Consider the following 22064-nt stretch of genomic DNA (forward strand, 5'->3'; position numbering starts at 1 on the left):
CAACCTAACCTAAAATAACCTATAAAAAGTCATTTTAAAAATACGACGAATCGCCCCATATGGGGTGATGTTACGAAAGGGACTATTCCCGAAATTTTTTTTCACATTTCTAAAATCCGTTTACAGAAAATTGGGCAATTTAGGAATTACAAGAGAACAAGGATGACAACATCCATAAAAGCAAAGCTCAGGACAAACGGACATTAAAACTTGTATAGTGTCAGAACTGAATTATCAGAATATAAATGTATAAGAGTCGAAACAATATTGTAAGTAAATTTGTTAAAAAAAACTGCTTATGGACATACTTACATTTTTAGTACTTGATTATAGAGTTGCTTCGCTTATAATATTATACTTTGTTGTCCCAGGAATTAGTATACAATTAGTTTACATAAACATTTGTTGTTATTAAAGTAAAAAATCAACATGTTTAAAACGGACGTACGGATTATAGAGTTGCTACGATTTCTAAATCACCCTTCAAAGTTTGAAATCGATAGAACAGTTCTAACATGGCTAAATTAACGAAAAAAGCTATCCGTTCCGACCCTAATTATAGAAAATATTCGCTTTTAAAGATTATCATTCGTTTTATCCTATCGTTGTTAGAATTTATCCATGCCCCTCTAAAGTTTCCTTTAACATAAACGAAAATATTTGGCGTGAGGATTTATTTATTTTCTATCTACCTATCCCCGATTCAAATAAGCATGTTTTATATTTCATAAGTCTCAAAAAGGGAAAAGAGAATGGACGAAAAGTTTAAGTGGAATGCATCCTCAAAACAATATTATCCCCTCAGCTCTGTAGACTAATATAAAATTGGTTGAAGGTTATAAATAATACACACTTTTATATAGTACCAACAATTGCGATTTATGTTTAAACCAAAAATTTATGGTACCAGTATATCATACAGTCCAATGTTGCCTACAGGGCTCGGCAGCCACCTGTAAGCCTCAGGGAAATCTACCTTTTGTAATTTTAAAAATCAGCTGGAAGTCCAAACTTGACCAAAATGAATTATTTTTTGACGCGGCTCTCATTGCCTCCCTTCTCCTTGTGTTGCACAACCAAATTGAAGCCAGATGATTATGAAAGGAATAATTATTATTTAGTATTTTATACATCTTTTTAGTCAAAATGTTGAAGGTCTACAAAGAGTAAATTAATTTGTGGAAAATGAAATTTTTAAATTGCTTAACATGTTTGTCAGCATTGTGGTATGTTATTTTTCAATTTTTGAAAACTACTCTATAACTTGTTGTGTATGTTTAGTCTAGCAAACCGTGGTTGTAAAGCTGTCATTTAAAATGTAAAAGTAAATAAGTTTTATTCCTAGTCATTATCCAAAATATGTCTTTTATTCATTTTAGCTTTGTGCAATATAATTTGAATTATTTATTAATAAATAAATGAGTTTCTTTTTAAAAGCGAAAATTTACTATAATTAGGGTCGGTACGTACGTCCGTCCGTTCGAGAAGGATAGCTTTTTACGTTAATTTGGGCATGTTAGAATTGTCCTATCGATTTTAAACTTTGCATGATGATTCCTGTAGTAGTTAGGTGCGATTTAGAAAGCGTAGTAACTCTATAGTCGTTACTAGAAAGTCCATACGTCCATTTGAAACATGTTGATTTTTAACTTTTTTAACACCAATTTTTTATGTGATACAATCATACGATTTATCTGATTTTTGGAGTACTGGTTCCTATTACATTAAGGAACTATATTTTAACCGAAGCATCTGTATAATCAAGTCCTAAAAATGTCAGTATGTCCTTAAACAGTATTCTGTATTTAAGAAGCTTTGCAACAAATTTACGTATAATTTTGTCAAAACTTATATGTTTATATTTTGTATTTTCAGTTCTTACACTCTACAAGAGTTAATGTTCGTCTGTCATACAGTTTCAGAACTTCGCTTTTCTGGATGTTCGCATCCTTGTTAATGAGTGCTTTATGTATTTCTTTTTTTAGGACTCAGGTTATAGCGAGTCCTATCAATACATATTTTCTGAATAAAAAGTTTGACATGAGGTAAGTTTAATTTTTACTTTATCAAATTAGGCATGTAAATTGAAGCCAATATAAATATATTTTATCGTACATCTAAAATCAACTAGACAATAGTTCCACAATTTTCAGGGAAGTTTTGCTAGGAGTGAGGGCAGGTTTTAAGCATTTTTAATTTGGAATTTCATTATAATCAACTTGAATGTTTAGAACACAACGAGATTGGAAAAACCCAATTATTGAATGTGTGAGAACTGATCAGAATGTCCTGTTTCCATATGCCAGGGAGATGACCATTTGTATGAGGTAGCTAGTAGCCACTCTGATATATAGATGGAAAATCTAAGAAAGAAAAGATAATTTAGCTTGTCAATGAATAGATATATTTGAACCTTAAATTCCTTTGTTTGGTTTCTGCTGCATTTAATAAAAAATAATGATTAATGGATAATTTAATTTCTTTTCTCGTATTCATTCGAATCCGGTGGATAGGAACCGTTTCTCATCCATACGAAAAAACTATGTCTAGCATCGTATTATATCCAGTTTTCTACGAATATAAAAATGTACAATCATAAGATTAAAACCAGTTTTCTTAGCCGGTGCCTCCGGCACCTCGGGGTTAAAAAAACTAGTTTTAATCCTATAATTGTACATTCTATATCCGCGGAAAGCCGTTTATAATACGATACGAGAAATAACTATTCTCGTATTCATTCGAATCCGGTGGATAGGAACCGGTTCTCATCCATACGAAAAAACTATGTCTAGCATCGTATTAGATCCAGCTTTCTACGAATATAAAAATGTACAATCATAAGATTAAAACCAGTTTTTTTAGACGGTGCCTTCGGCACCTCGGGGCTAAAAAAAATATTTTTAATCTCATAATTGTACATTCTATATCCGCGGAAAGCCGTTTATAAAACGATGCGAGAAATAACTATTCTCGTATTCACTCGAATCCGGTGGATAGGAACCGGTTCTCATCCATACGAAAAAAAATATGTCTAGCATCGTATTTTATCCAGCTCTATACGAATATAAAAAACAATTATAAGATTAAAACCAGTTTTTTAGCCCGTGTCTTCGGCACCTCGGGGCTAAAAAAACTGGTTTTAATCTTATAATTGTACATTTTATAACCGCGGAAAGCGATTTATAATACGATGAAAGAAATAAATATTCTTTTTTTCCGTTGCAGAACCTATGCTATGGGTTACCAACGGCCTGGATGGAGATATGCCTATGCGTGGTCATTAGGTATTTTATACTTTCCTTATTCACTAGTTCTGCCCCAGTAGCATTTAGGTGGGAGAGGGCTGTAAATAGCCGAATACCACCTAAAGACTGAAATTCAAATAACCTAAAAGCATTGTCAAGCTCCCCAAAAATTGAAAACTTAATCAGACCATGCAGTGGTTAGTAAGATTTTAATATACAAACTAAAACATTTGATTACCTTATAATTACACTATGTTAAAAGAGATCTCTAGGGGGATTTGAGGGAAGGGTTAGATCTAGGAATAGAAAGTAAAGAAACCAAATTGTGGGGGGGGGGGGTAGTATTTTTTTAGGGGCAGTTTCTTTTAGGATTGTGAAGATAACCTACACCAAGGAAGTTATATAAGAAACGCATATAAAAAGCTTTACTGTAAAGTGAAAATATATTGGTCCGGCGGTTAGCGAGATCTTAAGCTACAGACAGATATATAGACATCCTGGTACTTATACTATTAAATTAAAGTATCAGAATTACAATAATTAAAACTGGTTTTAAAGAAATCTTTTAGGTTAAACTTTAATATTTTCAGGAAGATTGAACAAGGATAAAACAAATTATGAGGTAAAATTCAAATAAAACATTTAATAAAATAAATCCTTAATTAGCTTATCTTACCAAATATTTTATAAACATTTAAAGTAAAAATTTCTATTAGATCGAACTACTTAGTTGATGACCTCGTTTAGGCGGGATTTTCTTTTATTTTTGCGATCATCTAGGGAATCCAGAGCATCATCCGCTCGTAATGGGATGCATTAGTCTAACGTAACGGATAATAGTTTAATTAACATCCACCAGACAACCGACCCCTTGTTTGCTCTATATCTGGAAGTGCTAACTATACATGCAATGAGGTGCGCCTGTTTAAGGGCTAAGGCATTTTCTCTAATCTCATTATTAGTGCAACGTACCAGACATAGCATCAGTAGGTACCCGTTTTAATGTCTCTAGTTTGACACGGAGTGGACAAAACTCGAACTCGACACCTTCCTGACGGCAAGGAACGCTATCATTTACACATAATTAAAAAGAAAGTTGGTATTTTTGAAAGTATTTGTGACAAATTATGATTTAAATAAAAGTTAAAAAATTAGGAAGCAATTGGCTTTGGCCAGTGGAAGACTGGACCCTGGGCATTCTACAGCTCCAAGTAAGTCAGGGATCTAAAGGGATAAGAAATTAATCGATAAATGATGATACACAAATTACCCCATCTATAGATTACACTCAACTTACTGAACCAACAAATAAAAAAAAATAAGGAGTCCCCAAAGTTGTAAGGCCATGAAATATAAATTGTAAGACTAGAGTAATAAACAGCACAATGTGCACTCCCTCCTAGCTGGGGTAAGATTTTAGAATTACAGATGCCGACATTTTACTTTACCAGTATAGTTGTTCTTTCCTCTTTTCCACATACTTTCTATTTTAATAGAAACTAATATTGAATTTCCCACTAACAATTATGCCCCTAGAGATCTATATAGGAAATAAGGGGGGGGGGGAGGGTGGTAGGAGTTGAAGAGTCAATTTGGGTTGCTTTTGATAACTGCGGTTGTTGGTGACTATGGCTTGCTGCGGCTGAGGGTTCTGAATTAAAATTTATTTGCTGTGCCGCTTGTTGAAATGGCAGCGACTGACGATGGCTGATGCTTTGTGTGGCTGATGCCGCACTACTGATTGTTTCTATGGCTGGGGCTGCCAAGGCTTTGTTTATACCGTCTTCAATTGTTTTCCTAAATATATCTTTTTATCTAAATTTGCACAAAAGTCGTCTCCTAATCAACAGATATATATATTACGGCGGCTTCGCCCCTAGCCTCTAGGGGCTTTGCCCCAAGAGGTGATACAAAAAAAATTAAGTTGAAATTCGTAAAAAGGACCTAGGAAATCTCCTGCAAAAAGAAAGGACCAAGGAAATCTTCTGCGCAAAAAAATGGGGGGGGGGGGATTTTTTGGTTTTTGGGGGTTAAGGGTGTCCCACCCCCCAAGAAAATAGTCTAAAACCACTCTAGTGTTATACTCTAATTTTTAATGTAAAATAAATAAATTAGTGACACAGACACCTACAACTGGATTGGTCTTGGTACAGATGTGTTATCACTCCAAATGTGGCACCATAACTGTCTCAGCATCAGTATGATCACAGGAATAACAAGGGTAATTAGTTTTCTAAAATTCACTTCGTCATCCAGTCCGTAATACTATGGGAAATTTCCTGGCTGTTATTTAATATAGACAGCTAAAATGTTTAGTGAAGATTCCTATGCGTATGGCCATCTAACATACACATTGTTTTGTCCGTCTGAAATGCTTCAAATGACATGAACCTTAATTTTTCAAAGTTTTTATGAATTTCTTTGAGTTTCTGTTTATTCTCTCTTTTTTTTAGTTCTTTTTTATAAAAACTAAACATCTACTCTATAACTCACTTTGATCATTTCATGATTTTTTGTGCTTTGCTATTTATTAATGTTTACTTATACCCAGGGAAAAGGGAATGTGATTCTGACAAACGATTCTAAAGGAAAATATCCCCTAAACCAAATTCCACTTTTCCTCCCCTTCTTACCCACCCCTCTCAAATACATGAAAAAACAAAATATACTTTCCCCTTACTTTATAAGGTTTCGTGATTATTTGTAGAATTGATTGTTAGAATAGCTACCCCTACTTATACCTTGATTTTAGAATAGCATTAATTTTATTCAATTGAAGAACTTTGTAAAAATACACCATTAGCATAACAATAAATTTACCAATAAATTAAATTTTTTCAATTAATCGATTGAATAAAATATTAGTCATGTACACTATAACTATAAGGTATTCTGTACAGAATTTTATAAGTGTTTTTTTTTCATGTGTGATTTACTTTTATAATGACAGTATTACTTAATTTTCACCTATTTGTTTTTTCTTGATTATCATAATAAATGTATAACCCTAACAATTTCATGGCCCAAATGGTGAGGACCTTTTTTGCTAGAAAATTGCGTTCTGCTCTTTTGTAATAACTTGTCTGTATTCATATTTCCGACGCTATTGGCTGATATTCAAAGACCAGATTGAAAGTCGCCATAGGGTCCCCACTCCGTGTGTAGAGTTACACTTTAGCTTATGTCCCCTCTATTTTAACTTTTATATTTATATAATTTATTCAGTTGTATGAGAATGGAAAGCTGACAATACAAGCTGAAGATGAAAAACTAAAATCCTTCTTTCCAAAACTAAGTCCTGGGTAATAAGTACAACACATGTCGGGAAGGTGATAGGTTCGAATCTCGGCCCAACACATCATAACCATACCATACACAGTAAGGACTTCCAGACATAGAGCTTGCAAGATTTGGTTCAGAGATGTACCAAAATAAGATATCTTATCTTATCCCGTCTTGATATGCTATCTTAGTATCTTCATGCTAAAATGTCGCACTTTTAAGGTTTATAAATTCATTGCTCAATTGTATCTGCTTTGATTGATTTATTTCATTTCCAGGTAAACCAGAAGTACTTGGTACCTGGAGCATCCTGCTAAATTCTATAAATTTCACATCAATTAATATTAAAAGATAATCTTTTGTTTTGCCGTTTGAAGATCATTTGAACAGATTTCTTGCCTTTGGTAATGCGAAACTAGAACATAGAACTAGAAGAGTTGCTTTTAAATACACTAGCTACTACGCCACTAGAAGCCTCTAAGGGCCCAAGGGGGGGGGGGAGTTTAACCACCCATTTTCAATTTAAATTTTAAAATAATAGGGGAGCATTTCTACAAAATAGTTAAAAACCTTCCCTGGACCTATAAGTAGTTTCACTGTAAAGGATACCCATATAAGTTCAGTAGTTAGTGAGATCTTTTGTTACAGACAATAAAATCTTACCATTTTATATAATAGGATTGTTCAATTGTTTCTGCTTTGATTTGATTAACCCAAATCCAGGTTTACCAAAAGTACTTGGTACCTGCATCATTTGAAAAATGACAGTTTCCACCCGCAGGTTTTCCGCCTTTGTTAGTTTCAAACTAGAATATAGTTAAGAATATTGACTAATAATGATTTATTTAGATTTACTGTTGCAACACCATCTTGTATTTGGAGGCCTGATGGAAGCGGTTATATGTCAGTTCATGGAAGGGTACGAAAAATTAATATCTCATCTCGGGGATCGGGGCTCTGTATTCGAAGGGGTATTGGGGGGGGGGGGGGGTGGCAAAAGTTAGTCTGGAACCTATTTGAAGATTCCCTAAAATGAGGAAAGATAGATTTTAATGGACAAATAGATAAGAAATTAATACTTTATATAATAGGTTATGAAATGCAATATCAAAATTATCGAAAATATAATTAGAAAAATATTTCAGATAACAGATTTTAATGTGTTTGGACGTGAACTTTCAACTGAAGAAATGAAAGATTTTACAGGTTGATTATGCTCTAGTAGCAATGCATTAATTTGTATAACATCATCCTTAAAAGTAAGCTAGTAGAGGAACAAAGTGTCTCAAAAAAATCAGCCATGTGACGTCATAAAAATGAGGGTGATGAGAGGAGAAGTGGGAAAGAAAAAGCCTAAAAAAGAGATGGATTATCACTCATTTCTATGACGTCACATGGCAGATTTTTGAGACACCTTGTCGCTGTACGTAAGTTCAATCAAAAAAATAAGATGGTTAAACGAACCGACAAACAAAAAGTTATACCACTTTTTTTTGTAGGAGATATAAAATTTCACCCTAAATCTGAGCAAAATATTAATGTATATATGTTTTTAATTAACAAAAAAAGAATATTTCATATAACATGCTTGTCATAATTTATCCAGTAAAAACATTGTTATGGGCAAATTACATCGCAGTAAATTTAGATATAAATATCAAAAAGTTAAATATTTTTAATAATAATTTTATTCATATTCAGTCATTCAGACGTTTAAGAGTTGTAGTAACATTGTGTTTACCCCCTCAATTAAAAAAAAAAACTTTTTTTACCCCCTTTAAAAAAATACATTAAATTACCCCCTAGAACCTTTGAAATGCCTCTTTTTACCCCGTCTCTATTAAAAAGCTTGGACTTATTTAAATTTGTTTTATTAGGGTGTCGAAGGAGAATGAGAGGAGATATTCTTGATTGGGACAAAACTAATTGGATTTTTGATACTGGAAAAATTTCAGAAATGGAGGTAAGACACTTTTAACTAATTTCAAAATTAACTCAGGAACTAAAGGTTTTAAACTTAATATTTTAATTGATAAACAACTGCTACTTTAAGGTCTAAGTGTATTTAAATACAGTAGATTCACAATTTATCTTACTTTTATAAATTAAACATGTATGTTTATGAAATCATCATCTAATTTTTTTCCTTATTGTATGTCATATAAGATTTTATACAGCATGACCCTCAAAAAAGTATTTTTAAGCATCTGCAGCCCTTATTTCTCAATGAATTATAAAAAAATGCATATGTCCTTGTTCTCCATAGTATTCCACATAAGTAGATATAAAAATATTTTTTTTACCTCCATTAACACCGGAGATTTTTAGAGCTAAAGTTTTGAAAAAGTGACTGAGGAAAAGTAACTTTTAACATGAAACGACTTTTTTAGCAAAATTAAGGTAGAAATCCTTTTATTTTTGTTACTAGCAGAAACTTTATACAAAAATGAAATAAAAAATTTAGTTTTTGAGTAAAAAGCATTTTTTTACACATATTTTTTGAGTATTTTTAGTTTAATGATATTTTGAAAAACTTACTTATTAGGCAAAATTTTTTAAGATTAAAAAAACCAAATAAATCTTTATGAATATAGCAGGAAATTGTTTTTGTTTCACAATCCTAACTTTAATAACAAAAAAGTTATGAAGAAAATAAAATTAAAGCATAATGATTTTTTTGTCTAAAAAGCTTAATTAACCCCCTATTAAATTATTGTGATGTCAGAAAAGTAGGCGGAGCAACTGTCATAATTAATCCTTTTCTCAAATAAGGGTTAATAAATAACCTAAAATTTGCAAATAATCAATTCATTCAGTAGTATTTTTTGCCATTAAAAATTTATATTTTTTGGTGGAATAAAAAAGAAATAATTAGTTAACTTGTTTTTCTTTGTGTCTCATTATTCAGTTGCCAGAAAAACATAATATAACCATCCAAAAAATAAGAGAAACAAAGAAAAATTCTTTTTCTCAGTCACTTTTTCAAAACTTTAGCTCTAAAAATCTCCGGTGTTAATGGAGGTAAAAAAAATATTTTTATATCTACTTATGTGGAATACTATGGAGAACAAGGACATATTCATTTTTTTATAATTCATTGAGAAATAAGGGCTGCAGATGCTTAAAAATACTTTTTTGAGGGTCATGCTGTATTTTCCAATTGGCTGTCTGTCTGTCACTATAACCATGAACACACAGTTAACAACTTACTTGGTCAATCTGTCTTTCAGTCATGGAGAAAAGTGTTTTAATGTATAAAACATAGCTTAATTTTCCTATGAAGATTTTGCCACTTAAAAATCTTCTCAATAACTTAATTAGAAAATAGTTTTGAATTTAGGATTCCATTTCTTATTAATGTTGCCTTTTATCTTTATAATGACAAACTTATAGTGATTTCCCGTATTTAATAAGGAGTTAGATTTTGAGACGGAGGTGTGTGTTCTCAAGGATACAAGTGTTCACCTTGTTCCTCTCAGCAAAATATTTTCACCTTTCCATCAACATATGTGCAAGTAAGTTTATTGTATTCTCGCTAACCGCTGAACCGATAGGTTCTCGTTTACAGATTAGGTCCTTGGCAGGTTTATATCTATTTTGTGGGAGGGTACCACCACCCTCTCAAGATAAATCGCTAAAAATCCAAAAAATATTACTAGAGCCGCCTAGCGGCCTTTTGATATTTTTTGGTAAACAGCTGATCTTAAACAAGAAATCATTCCACTTGAGGACTCATGGGGCGTAGCCCCTAGTTCTACATATTTTATGTAAGATTCATATTTGATCTAAATTCATCTATGTAAACAATTGAATATAAAGCTCTTTATAATTCTAGGAAAGAGGTGATTAAATAGTGAATGTATTCATAAATGTTTGTAGGAAAATGTCTGGAAGACCTGCAACCTATGACAACAAGGAAGAATGGAATGATGTTGTTAGATTTACTGCAAACTCAAATTTCAAGTAAGCATTTGGAGCAAGATCTTGATTTGGGCTCTAGATTTTAGTGCCAAAAAATAGAATACTTATTTATTCTTACTCGCACATGATACAGGTTTAATTACTAGCCAGGTTCTACATTAAGTAGTTAGAGTGGCCTGTTTATTACTGATACTGAAGCCAAAAAATAAGTGACTGAACTGATTGCGTTAATGCATATTAACATCTAAGCATTTGTATATGTCGAAATTATTTAAGCAATAGATTATAATCTAGAATTCTAGGAAGTCATGTATAATAATTCCTTCTTTTGTATATGTATAAGCTTTATAATTTTAGAGATTCAGTCTGTTCTACAAAAGAAAATGGACAGTACAAACTAAAGTAGGTTAAATAGAATATTTTTTGCAAATAAAATAAAACTCAAGAGATTAAATTCTACTTATTAAAACATTACTACAATTAGAAGTGGTGTTCTTGTGTTTGTTTAGATTATTCTTGGGAAGTACAGATGAAAAAGTTGAAGGAATTTGGAGGCATTTTCATAACGATTATGAGGTATACAATAGCAATAATCTTAATGTATTTATACATTTATTTTAATTGATTGATAAAATATTTTATCTCAAGTTTGTCAAAATAAAAATAATTTTATTCAGTAACAAACTTGTTACTCAAAATATTTATTTAGAAATACAACGAACACACCATTCGATCAAAAATTTTCTTTGCACTTAGTTGAGCTACATGAACTGGATGCCTAACCGTCCGTACCTGGGTGGAACTAAGTATAATTGTCTGGAGTATGAACTGATAGCCACACCTACCACTAAATCTACTTCTGATGTTAAGGAAAACAAAATATTTATCTTTAATTATCCTTATGTAAAAAGATCAGGATTCGTATCTGTCCCAAAGGATCTCAGTAACCGCTGAACAAACATGGTCCACCTTTACAGTGTAGATTCACATAGAAACAGGAAATAGTTATAACTATTTTAGGGGAAAGTACCACCACCCACCTAAGATAAATCGCCCCGAGAAAAAATGACCCTCCAAAATATTTTTTACTTTTCTAAAAACTAAGACTGAATGTTAGCCTATTATGAGTCCCCTAAACACTTCAAGGCCTCTAGGGGAATAGCAACTAGTTATATATCAATAAACAATTTGAAAATTAAACTTATTCTATTTAGATTTGATAAAGGTAATAAGATCAATATTTTCTTATGTTATCTGCAGATTGCACATCTTGGGGATGCAGAATGTGACACTCAACCCTCTTGTGGTCTATGCCATGTTGAAAAACCAGTGAGGTGAGTGTTACTGTTCAAAATAATTTTACCACCTCTATGTGGTCACCATTAAATTGTATCACACTACATATGTTAAATACATTGGAGACTTATTTCATTGGAATTTTTATACCTGATAAAATCACTGTTGGATTTTTAATATAAACCAATTAGAGCTAAACGTTCACAGAAAAACTTTTGTAACTTTATATTTGATTCATTTTCTGTAATGTCTTACAAAGCATGTTATTGATTTGCGCCTGTTTGAAGGCTAAAGCAAATCACCTTCTTTATATTTAATTTTTTTTGTGCAGGATGATAAGTGTAAGAGGGTTATGTGAAGCATCCATATTTGATAGATACTACTTCTATAATATCGGTAAATCATTTTTAAGTATCGCTTCAAAACTGATTAATATCCACTGGATGAGAACTGGTTCTAAACAATACTTAAAAATAATGTATTGCATTATATTATACATAGAGAATTTCTATAAATAATAAAATAAAATGTATTAAATTAATACCAGTTTTGTAGTCTTGGGCCTTTGACGCCTGGGGGCCAACTAAACTAAACTGGAATTAATCTAAGATTTTTTCATTTTATTATGTGCGGAAAGCTGTCTTTAAAATGATGCAATAAATAGCTATTATAATTTTTCCTTGTGAATAATTTACAATTTTTTAATGTTTTTTGATTCAAAAAAGCAGTGCAGCAAATTCTAAATTATTATTTTCCAGGGGAGGATGGTCTTGCAATGTACTTTGGAGAATTATCATCAATTGTTACATTTGATCCAGTAATTTTATTTTTCTATTAGAGTTATTCTAACTTAATATTTTATGGGTTGTTGGTAATATGTTTCACATATAATTGGAACTAATGTAAGTTCAAAAACAGGTGTGGATTTTATCCACAGGATGGTTGTCTATCTGTACCAAAAACTCTTACTAAAAACTAAACTAACATGTTTTTTCTTTACAATGAAGCTAGACCATGGGAAGGTTTACAACTATTTTTGGGGAGAGTAACATTGCCCTAGAAAAAAATTTCACCTTCAAATGATTTTTCAATTTTATAAAATTGAAAATGAACAATAAAGTTTCCCCCCCCCCCCCCCCCCCTATTGTTAAGTGCAACTAGAGGCCTTTAGTTATAAATAAGTTAGAACAATTGATCACTATTGTCTAATGTCTATGAGAGACAGATTTATTTATATATATTTAATGAAAAATTAGAAAGATGATACATGGAAATGGTATGATAGAAAGGATAATGCAAGCATAGCAACATCAGTTTCTCCTAAAGATACTTTACTTCTTGGTGTGAACAATTTTGAATTCAAGTAAGTTATTACCCAACCAAACATTTGCTTGGATAATTTATTGTGCTTATTGCTAACATTATGATGTTTCAATGAATATATGGAAGTTTCACAATTTTTTGCTGATTAATTATTGGGTAGTGACTGTTGCAGTAAATTTTGGTAGTACATTTGTTTTAACAAGTATATGTACCTATCAAAATTGTTTAATTTCATGGCTGGGTTAAATAGAGCATAGCATTCATCAAGAACATTTTTAGATTGAAAAATCAATTAATTAAAGTATACATTATTTACAAGTAAAATTTTTTTGACATGACTGTATTTTGAAATCTAACTCTTACAGGAAAGTGAATTATGATGCTTGTTACAAGGAAGGAGTACCAACCCTGAAAAAGATAAAGTTCACCACTTGCATGGCTGATCAGTTTACCTGTAATGATGGGGAATGCATTGATATTGAACAAAGGTACATTGGCATTGCCCTATTGTAATTCACATTAAGTAAAATAATATTTTGCTTAAAATAAAAATAATATCTCTTACATATTTGCATTTAAATAATATATTTTTTGGTATTGCTTTAAAACCAATTGATATCCAGTGGATTATAATTGGTTCTCAGCTATACTGAAAAATTACAGACTCTTTTCCATGAAAATAAAAATCATAAATTAATATCAGTTTTGTTAGCCTTTGACCCATTAGGGCTGACAAAACTGATTTTTATCTTATATTTTTCATTTTTATATCCACAGAAAACTGTCTGTAATATGAGGCGATAAATAACTATTAAAGATAATTATTTTATAGTTGCTATAATATGAATTAAAACTAATTTCATATAAGATGTGATCAGACCTCCAATTGTCAAGATGAATCTGATGAAGATAATTGCAGAATGATTTTCCAGAAAGATAATTATAAAAAGACTATCCCACCATTTAGGTAATTATAAGCATTAAAAGTTTGAAATCTTTTTTCTTTTAAAATGTAATCTTGGTATCTACCTAAAAAGGTTATTTCATTTAAAACTAGATATTTCTTTAATTTGTAGCTTTATGTCTATTGACAAACTCAAAAATTAACAAGATAATAAAATGTACTTTATAATAATTCATACATATTTATTGTTTTTATTTCAGATTTGATACAAAACTAAAGAAAAATATTCCTGTTAATGTGAATATATCAATGATAATTAAAGATGTGCTCAAAATTGAAGAAATTGATCACATTTTTACTCTTAAGGTAACATGCAAGTAATTACAATAAAATTATTGTATTGTAATAATTAATGGTTAAGAGTATTGTTTAATAATTTTTTTTACAGTATACAATGATTATGGAATGGTATGACTTCAGATTAACTTACTATAATCTTAAGAAGACCAGGTTTAAATTATTTTCTTTGAGATTGTAAAAATTCATTCATAGTTAAATTTTTTCATCAATTGGCATTCTTTTTATAGATCAGCAAACTCTCTAGCTACCTCTGAGATTGAAAAGATCTGGCTACCATTTATTGTGTTTGAAAATACTGAACAGAATGAAGCTACTCTGTAAGATGACATCCATTTCAATTAAGCATTTAAATATTTTTTTTTAATTTTATTACTTTTCTTAATTTTAGTGGAAGTACTAACACAGAAGTTACAGTTACAAGAGAGGGAAATTATACAATCAGCTCTTTAGACTTTATGGAGGAGATCAACATCTTTAAAGGTACAGGATTTAATTCCAAAACTATTACTCAACTTAGAAATTTTCTTAGAATATAATTTTTGTATCAGAAAACTTTCTTCGTATTTCAGGTGAAGAAAATAGGGTAACTTTTCAAGAAGTGTATACCAAAAGTTTCAAATGTGACTATCAACTCCAACTTTATCCATTTGACACACAGGTTTATTAACTAAAATACTTCAAAACTATATTTTATCTGTAAAATGCTAATCCAATTTTATAGACATGTACAGCAATTATGGTTGTAAGAGAATTGGAATGGTCTTCAATGATGATAACACCAGATCAAATAATTATGGAGGGAGAAACTGTTCTTACTCAGTACATTATTCCTTTCTGGTCTCTTACCTATGTAAATGGAAGTAAGTGTTCTGTTATATAATGAACAATATACATATTTGGGAAATAGAAAAATAAAGCATCAAAATTATTTTTCTTTATTCTAACTTTAATTTAGCTGATCCAAACAAAGGAGTAAAAATGACAATTATCTTGAAGAGGAGGATTATAAATGAGGTAAATACTTTATTAAATTACAAATTTTAGTTATCTTGCAAATTAACTTTAATTATTTGTTTCTAGATTATGACAACATACCTGCCCACAATCCTGATTCTCATTATTGTTTACATCACTAATTTTTTCAAAGCCTTCTTCTTTGAAGCAGTTGTGACAGTGAACTTGACTGCTTTACTTGTACTTACCACCTTGTTTATAAGTGTGTCAGGTATAGAATTTAGCTGGCCTCTCAAAACTGTACACATTCAATTTTGATTTACATTCCTTTAGTAATAGTTTTAAATAGAATGTCTATCTAAAGGATTATACGTTTCAGTAAAGTTTTTTTTTTATACATAATCTTTATTTTTGGAAGAATTCTTCCAATTACAAACAGAAATGTACCCTAGAATAATAAATTTTGAAGTGGAGGGTCTACTAACCCCCCACTGCCTTCAAGTACTTCTAGATGTCTCAAAGAGCAAATCTGATAGTTATATTTGATTGAAGGTGCTTTACCCCCGACAGCATATGTAAAGATGATTGATATCTGGCTTATTTTTGCTCAAATGGTTCCATTCTTGGAGGTATATATATTAATATTTTTAATCTGATTGATACAAATAACAAGGATGATATCATTCACCAGTAGCGGGGCTTATAAATAAAAAAATATTGACTCACAGATTGTCAAAGTTTAGATGTTTGTCTTCAAGATTACAATCTGTTTATGTACTTCATATTTGGAGTTGAACTGAACTATAAAGAATGTACATAGAACTTTCCATATTTGTACTGTATTCCAGGAGATATTGGGATGTGTATTACACTAGTCCCAAAAGCTTTTTAATAACGTTTTTTATTTGTTGGCTTTAGAACTTTGGGGACTTTAATTTTAAATGGTTGGTTCATTAGTTTGAGTGTATAAGCGTTTCAAACATAATTTAAAACTACAGAAGGGGTCATTTTATGTATCATCATTGGGAGGTATATAAATTTATCGGCGATTGTCTTATTCCTTGAGATACCTGACTGTATTCTCCAGTTTTCTTTTCTTTTCAAGGTTCTTTTGCATACATTTATGGATCTGATGAGAACAGAGGAGGGAGAAGAAAGAGAAATTAATCATCATGGAAAAACAATCACAGTATAATTTTCTCATCTTAATGAACTTTAGTGTTAGCAGATTAACAATTTATAACCTGAAGTATAACAATGGCTATCTGTTCAATTGTCTTTTTGTCTGTCCTAAAGAGAAAAAGCATAGTAAGAACTGGACAAATTATTCCATATTTTATACTTCATGGAAGTGAGATTTAGTTCATATGATTTTTTTTCTATGTGACATTAGAACTGTTCTTACAAAGCATGGTGTTGATCCTCTAAAAAACATCTAAAGACAACAAAGACTAAATAAGTACTTTTTAACACTTATTTTTAGGCTTTTCAACGTGGGTAAAGACGGTAGAGACTTGGGGCAAAGTTTTGTTAATGTCTGTTTAATTAAGAGCTTCTTTTGTATAAATTTTTTTTTTTTTTATGTTTTCTTTATGTAAATGTTTGGTGATTTTTTTAGAGAAAATTCTAATATGTATGTTAATATCATTTTATGATATATCTGTTTTCTAAGAGTGATTCTATTTTATTCAGATTGGACCAGATGGAAAGCCCATACACAAGGACGAAGAGAATCCTGACAGCGAAACTTCTTCTCTCAACTCTTCAACAACGACTTTGGTATTTTGCTTTAATTATCTCAGCAATTAAACTCAAAGGTTTTTTTCTGTTTGTTCGTTAAGATCTTGCTGACCACTAGACCGATTTAGGGAAGCTTTATGTAGGTGCTAGTGGCACACCCGCTTGTGTTCCACAGTGTGTGTCATTTATTAATCAAAAGTCTTGGCTGATTCAACACACTTACCCATGTCAGAAATAATTATAAATATTTTATTACGTCAGACGTTGTATACCAGAAAATTAACTATTTCATGGTTTTAAAAAAAAATATGCCTCATATTGAGTAATCCTACAATGATTAAGTTTAAGCCCACCAAGCCAAATTCTAAAGGAGTTGCATGGTCGGATGATGCCAGACCAGTCACTACAAAGGTTACTCTTTTATTTTAAACTTGTATAGTGACGTGTTTTATAAAGCTATGCAACTTTAACACCTTGATTTAAAGAACGTGTACTAACTTTTGTGATTTTATTTGAACCCATTCTTGACGAGCTCCCAAAGTTAAAAGTTTTGATTCAACGGGATTCAACAAAATAATTTTTTTTCAATAATTACTCAATTTAGTTAAAAAATTAAGGTGTCAAATTAAAGATCTTACTATTTTTGTTCATAATGGCAATTTTCTTCTTTTTTGTTGCATTTTAGTACCTTAAAACCAACTTAATTTAAAGAAAAAAATTTAATCACATCAAAAATAAGATGTCTACATAAAAAAAAAACGATTTCATATCTAAATTCCATGGATCATTTTACATCTACTATTTACTAAAAGTACCGACTAGCTATATATATAAGATAAAAAAATTCAAAAGTTAGGACACGTTCTTTAGTTTTTTCTTATGCTACCCATTAGGATTATTTTGGCACGGTTTATAAGTCATTGGATTGGCAATTATTCATTAATTTGCTTATAATTTTTAGAAAATGTATTTTTCAGTTTCATAAACCAACCCTAATTTTCAAAATAAATTAAAAAGAAAGTGGAGGGGGAGGGGGGGGGGTCAATCCTGTAACAAATATAGACTGACCGTAAATGAAACACAAACACATATTTTCAATTTAGTTCAAATAATGGATCATTTTGTGCTCGACTAAAGAACCCTTTGGGATACCGTCATAGAAAATTCTGTTTAGCTAAATAAAATTATGTTCAGGATATGCGCATTGGCATCAATAATACAGGACTTATAGCCAGGTATATTTTTGACCTTTTTAAATATGAGTACATAAAGTTTTATGCGAACGAATTTTTATTGAGACTCCACACATAACAAAACTATTTCTCTAATAAATAAAGAACATTTTAAAAATTAAATTTGCCTAATCAACCCATGATATTTTTTAGTACTAAAGCTACTCTATAATTCCCTTTGGCTGTTCGTCTGTCATAACACTTATGGGAGTCAAAATACTTTAATTTAATTCAACTATCATATTCTTAGTGGATTTTGATTCGATTTTACACAAAATAAATTCCCTTCTTTATAATTGATTTTTAATGCGATCATAGATGAATGAACACGTAGCCTAATTCTGTTTTTCATTTATTTCAATTTCTTTTTTGCTTTTGAAGTTAAATAGTTGATTTATTTCATATACCCCTTTGTTTTGTCATCCTTGTTTTCTATACAGGGATGAAAAGAAAGAGGTTGAAAATCGTCGTCGGTTCTACGCAAACTTGAAAGGAAATGAGTTCTGGATATGGTTTGGAATTTTTACAGGTAATCAAATAATATCAGGGAGAGGGACATTAGACAATAAATATGCTAGTTTGCATAGACGTTCAAGGGGGGGGGGGGTAATGGGGTGATTACCCCCCCCCCTAAATAAAAAAAATGCCTCTATGAAATAAAGATTACCCCCCCAAAAAAATTTTTATTTTCCAAATTTTACCCCCCCCCCCAAATAAAAAACTTTGGACGCCCCTGCTAGTTTGTTTCGTTGGATGTTGGAGACTATATCTTGATTGGGATGTTTTTAAACGTTTCCCCAAATAGTTTTGATCTACAGGAGGTGTAATTTTATTTTACAAACTTCAATCCATCGTCCAATGCCTGATACCTTTTTCTTAACATATTGTTTTGGAATTAAACAACTTCTATTAGAAGCGAAGCACAAAAACATTGCTGGACTAATGGAGAAAGTGAGTTATAGAGTTGATGCATTCCGGAGGCCTCCAAATAATTACTATTACAGGGATTGGAGGTTTAAAATTGTCCCATATCAATATCAATAAACACCCAGAAGCATTTTTAATGGTAGAAAACCTGAATAAGTAAAATGGGTACATGTCTTCTCAACCAGCTTTATAGTAGTTGTTTGAGCTGTAATTATTCCGTTGGAATAAAACCGGTTCATACAATGCGATAAAAATACATTGATAATTTTATTTTAGCTCGAGTGTTGATGCCATTTGGAGTGCTCCTATTTTCTTCAATTTATTGGGCCTATGGACTTACAAAATACTCAGAGTTTTAATCAAAATCTCGTATTTTGAGGAATGTTTAAAAAATATTTTGTTTATGACAAGGAAATTCTCTGTTGTTGAATTTTGTAAAATAATATATAATCTAATAATAAAAAAACAAGTAAAAACTAAATTACGTCAATTTCATTTAAAATTTTAATTGTATTTGATGAATTTTAAAAAAATCCAATAAATAATTTTGAGTTAAAGGTTTTTTATTACAAATTATATTAGAGCAGGGGACCCAATGGGAATTTTAACAAGGATGACAACATCCACAAAAGCGAAGCACTGAAACGGTAGGACAAACGGACATTAACACTTATATAGTGTCAGAACTGAATAATCAGAAGATAAATACATACAAGAGTTGAAGCAAAATTGTAAGTAAATTTGTTGGAAAACTGCTTGATACAGGATAATGTTTATGGACATACTTACATTTTTAGAACTTGATTATAGAGTTGCTTCGCTTATAACATTATACTTTGTTGTCCCAGGAATCAACATACCAAAAATCAGATCATGTTTAAAATGGACGTAAGGGCATTCTTGTAATGATTATAGAGTTGCTACGCTTTCTAAATCTTACCTAACTACTAAAGGAATAACCATTCAAATTTTGAAATCGATAGGAAAATTCTAACATGCCTAAATTAATGAAAAAAGCCAAAATTAATGAAAAAAGGGGGTGGTATGCTCTTCATCTTTAGTAAATCTCAAGTAGATATTTTTTTTTCTTTAACTCTGTAAAATATCATTAATACGATTACCTAAAAATTATAAAATAGCTTAAAACCGTGTTAGGAAGAGTGTGAAGCTTCCATCAATCAAATTAATAATTTTCGAAATCCTAAGATAAAGATAAAACAAAATTACTGCTTTTTTGTAAAAATGCGGTAAACATTTAAAACGTAGCAACTCTATAATCTTCACAAATAAGTTTTAATAGGTCGAATTTATTAAAGAATATTTTGACCTTAATGTTTTAGAGATGTAGTTATGGTCTTTTTTATCAAATAATGATTCCTCAGAAGATTTGGCACCATGTAATAAGTAAAATATCGTCTAAAACAAAAAGTAAGGACGTTAATTTAGAATTTGAAATATTATTCTGTTTATTTAATATGAACAGTGCAGCCACTCTATCTTTCTCAATGTTCTTTTGTCAAATTTGTTCACTTCGCTTTCGTGGATTTTGTCATCCTAGTTATTGCTATTACACAAAGAAAATCTCGAAACCTTAATTTTAATAATTTTTAACTAAGGGCTCTCTACTTATATTGCAGAGTTTCAAACCTTAATCCACAAGATAAATAATTATATTTTTAAATTAAATAATTGCTGACTAAACGAAGGAACTGAATACTTATTAAGAAACAAATCCTTAAATATTACTGACAGATAGATACGATCATTTGTAGAGCTGCCTCGCTGCTAAAAAATATTTTATTACTTCCCCAATTATTGAGAATCAATACTAAATAGTATTTAATGTCATAGTAGATATTCGGTAATCATAAAACATTTACATTTATCGGAAAACAAGTTATATAAAGATTGTATAAATGATATTTATAGTTTTTTTCTTCAAAACTCAATCCGATTGTATAAAGTATTTTTAAAAGCGAAGCTTTTCTATTATAAGGATCAATCCATCCATAACGGATAATTCTTCAATTTGTCATGTTAAATCGTCCTATGGAATTCAAACGTTGGAATAATATTCATGTAACATTTAAGTACGATTTAGAAAGTGTAGCAACTCTATTATCGTTACCAGAAAGTCCGTAAGTCCATTTAAAACATGCAATTTCCAATTTTTTGTATGATATGATTATTCTATTTAACTGACAACCTGGTCTAATGTTATAAGCGAATTATCTCCATAATTAAATCCTTAAAAATCAAAGTAATACAGCTTAGTATTCTGTATTTACTTAATTTTTCAACAAATTATAACTTATAGTTTTGACACTCTACAAGTGTTAATGTTCTTTTCTTTTTGAACTTCGCTTTCATGGATGTTGTCATTTATACTTTCTTTGCCTATGAAACTTTAACCCCTTACAGTCGGGCCCCTTGCCGCACCTTAATCAGTCGGGGGGGGGGGGGCGTTCAACGCCCCCCCCCTCTGTTATCTCAGTTCCTATTAGAGCTAGAGAGCTAAAAGTGCAAGTCCCCTGTGTTATGATGAATTTCCGACCTTAAGTAAGTCCAGGTCAATTTTCGCTTCCTTCACCCTTTTATTTAACAACCTTTGTTTTTAGGTCCTTTTTTACTTATAATTTTCAAACGGCTGTAATTTTTTTATTTTTGAAGCTAGAATAAAAATTTTTTAGCAGAAAATGTTTATCTTTATGTAAATTTTATATTTGAAATATCAAAATATAATTTCAGCGGCCGCAGCTGTACTTGGCAGCTGCCAGCCGCCGCAGTCGGCGGTCGGCGGGAAAACGGCGGCGGATCTTTATGAAATTTTAATACATTATGTAGACATGTAAGATAAGTTTGAAATTTGAAGTCTCTAAG

The 22064-nt window shown here is 30.9% G+C and overlaps 1 protein-coding gene across 1 annotated transcript; it reads left to right on the forward strand.

Annotated features, from left to right (window-relative positions):
* Positions 1–1139: 1139 nt before the first annotated feature.
* On the forward strand, positions 1140–19741 carry LOC145330745 (uncharacterized). The gene is made up of 37 exons (XM_080175409.1): positions 1140–1226; positions 1986–2045; positions 2232–2327; positions 3226–3284; positions 3836–3867; positions 4401–4456; positions 5361–5466; positions 6471–6547; positions 7377–7446; positions 7673–7733; positions 8405–8490; positions 9942–10042; positions 10407–10490; positions 10806–10850; positions 10958–11024; positions 11205–11351; positions 11709–11782; positions 12076–12140; positions 12503–12561; positions 13001–13107; positions 13433–13555; positions 13936–14034; positions 14232–14337; positions 14420–14481; positions 14559–14648; positions 14720–14811; positions 14901–14989; positions 15053–15191; positions 15287–15345; positions 15412–15556; positions 15838–15914; positions 16391–16474; positions 16978–17064; positions 17368–17436; positions 18220–18260; positions 18698–18786; positions 19461–19741. Exons 1-37 carry the CDS (start codon positions 1186–1188, stop codon positions 19541–19543), a joined length of 3027 nt encoding a protein of 1008 aa, XP_080031535.1. The 5' UTR covers positions 1140–1185; the 3' UTR covers positions 19544–19741.
* Positions 19742–22064: the final 2323 nt, after the last annotated feature.

This window comes from Acartia tonsa, chromosome 10 (assembly GCF_053477335.1).
Source record: "Acartia tonsa isolate MP-2025a chromosome 10, ASM5347733v1, whole genome shotgun sequence".
NCBI lineage: Eukaryota > Metazoa > Arthropoda > Copepoda > Calanoida > Acartiidae > Acartia > Acartia tonsa.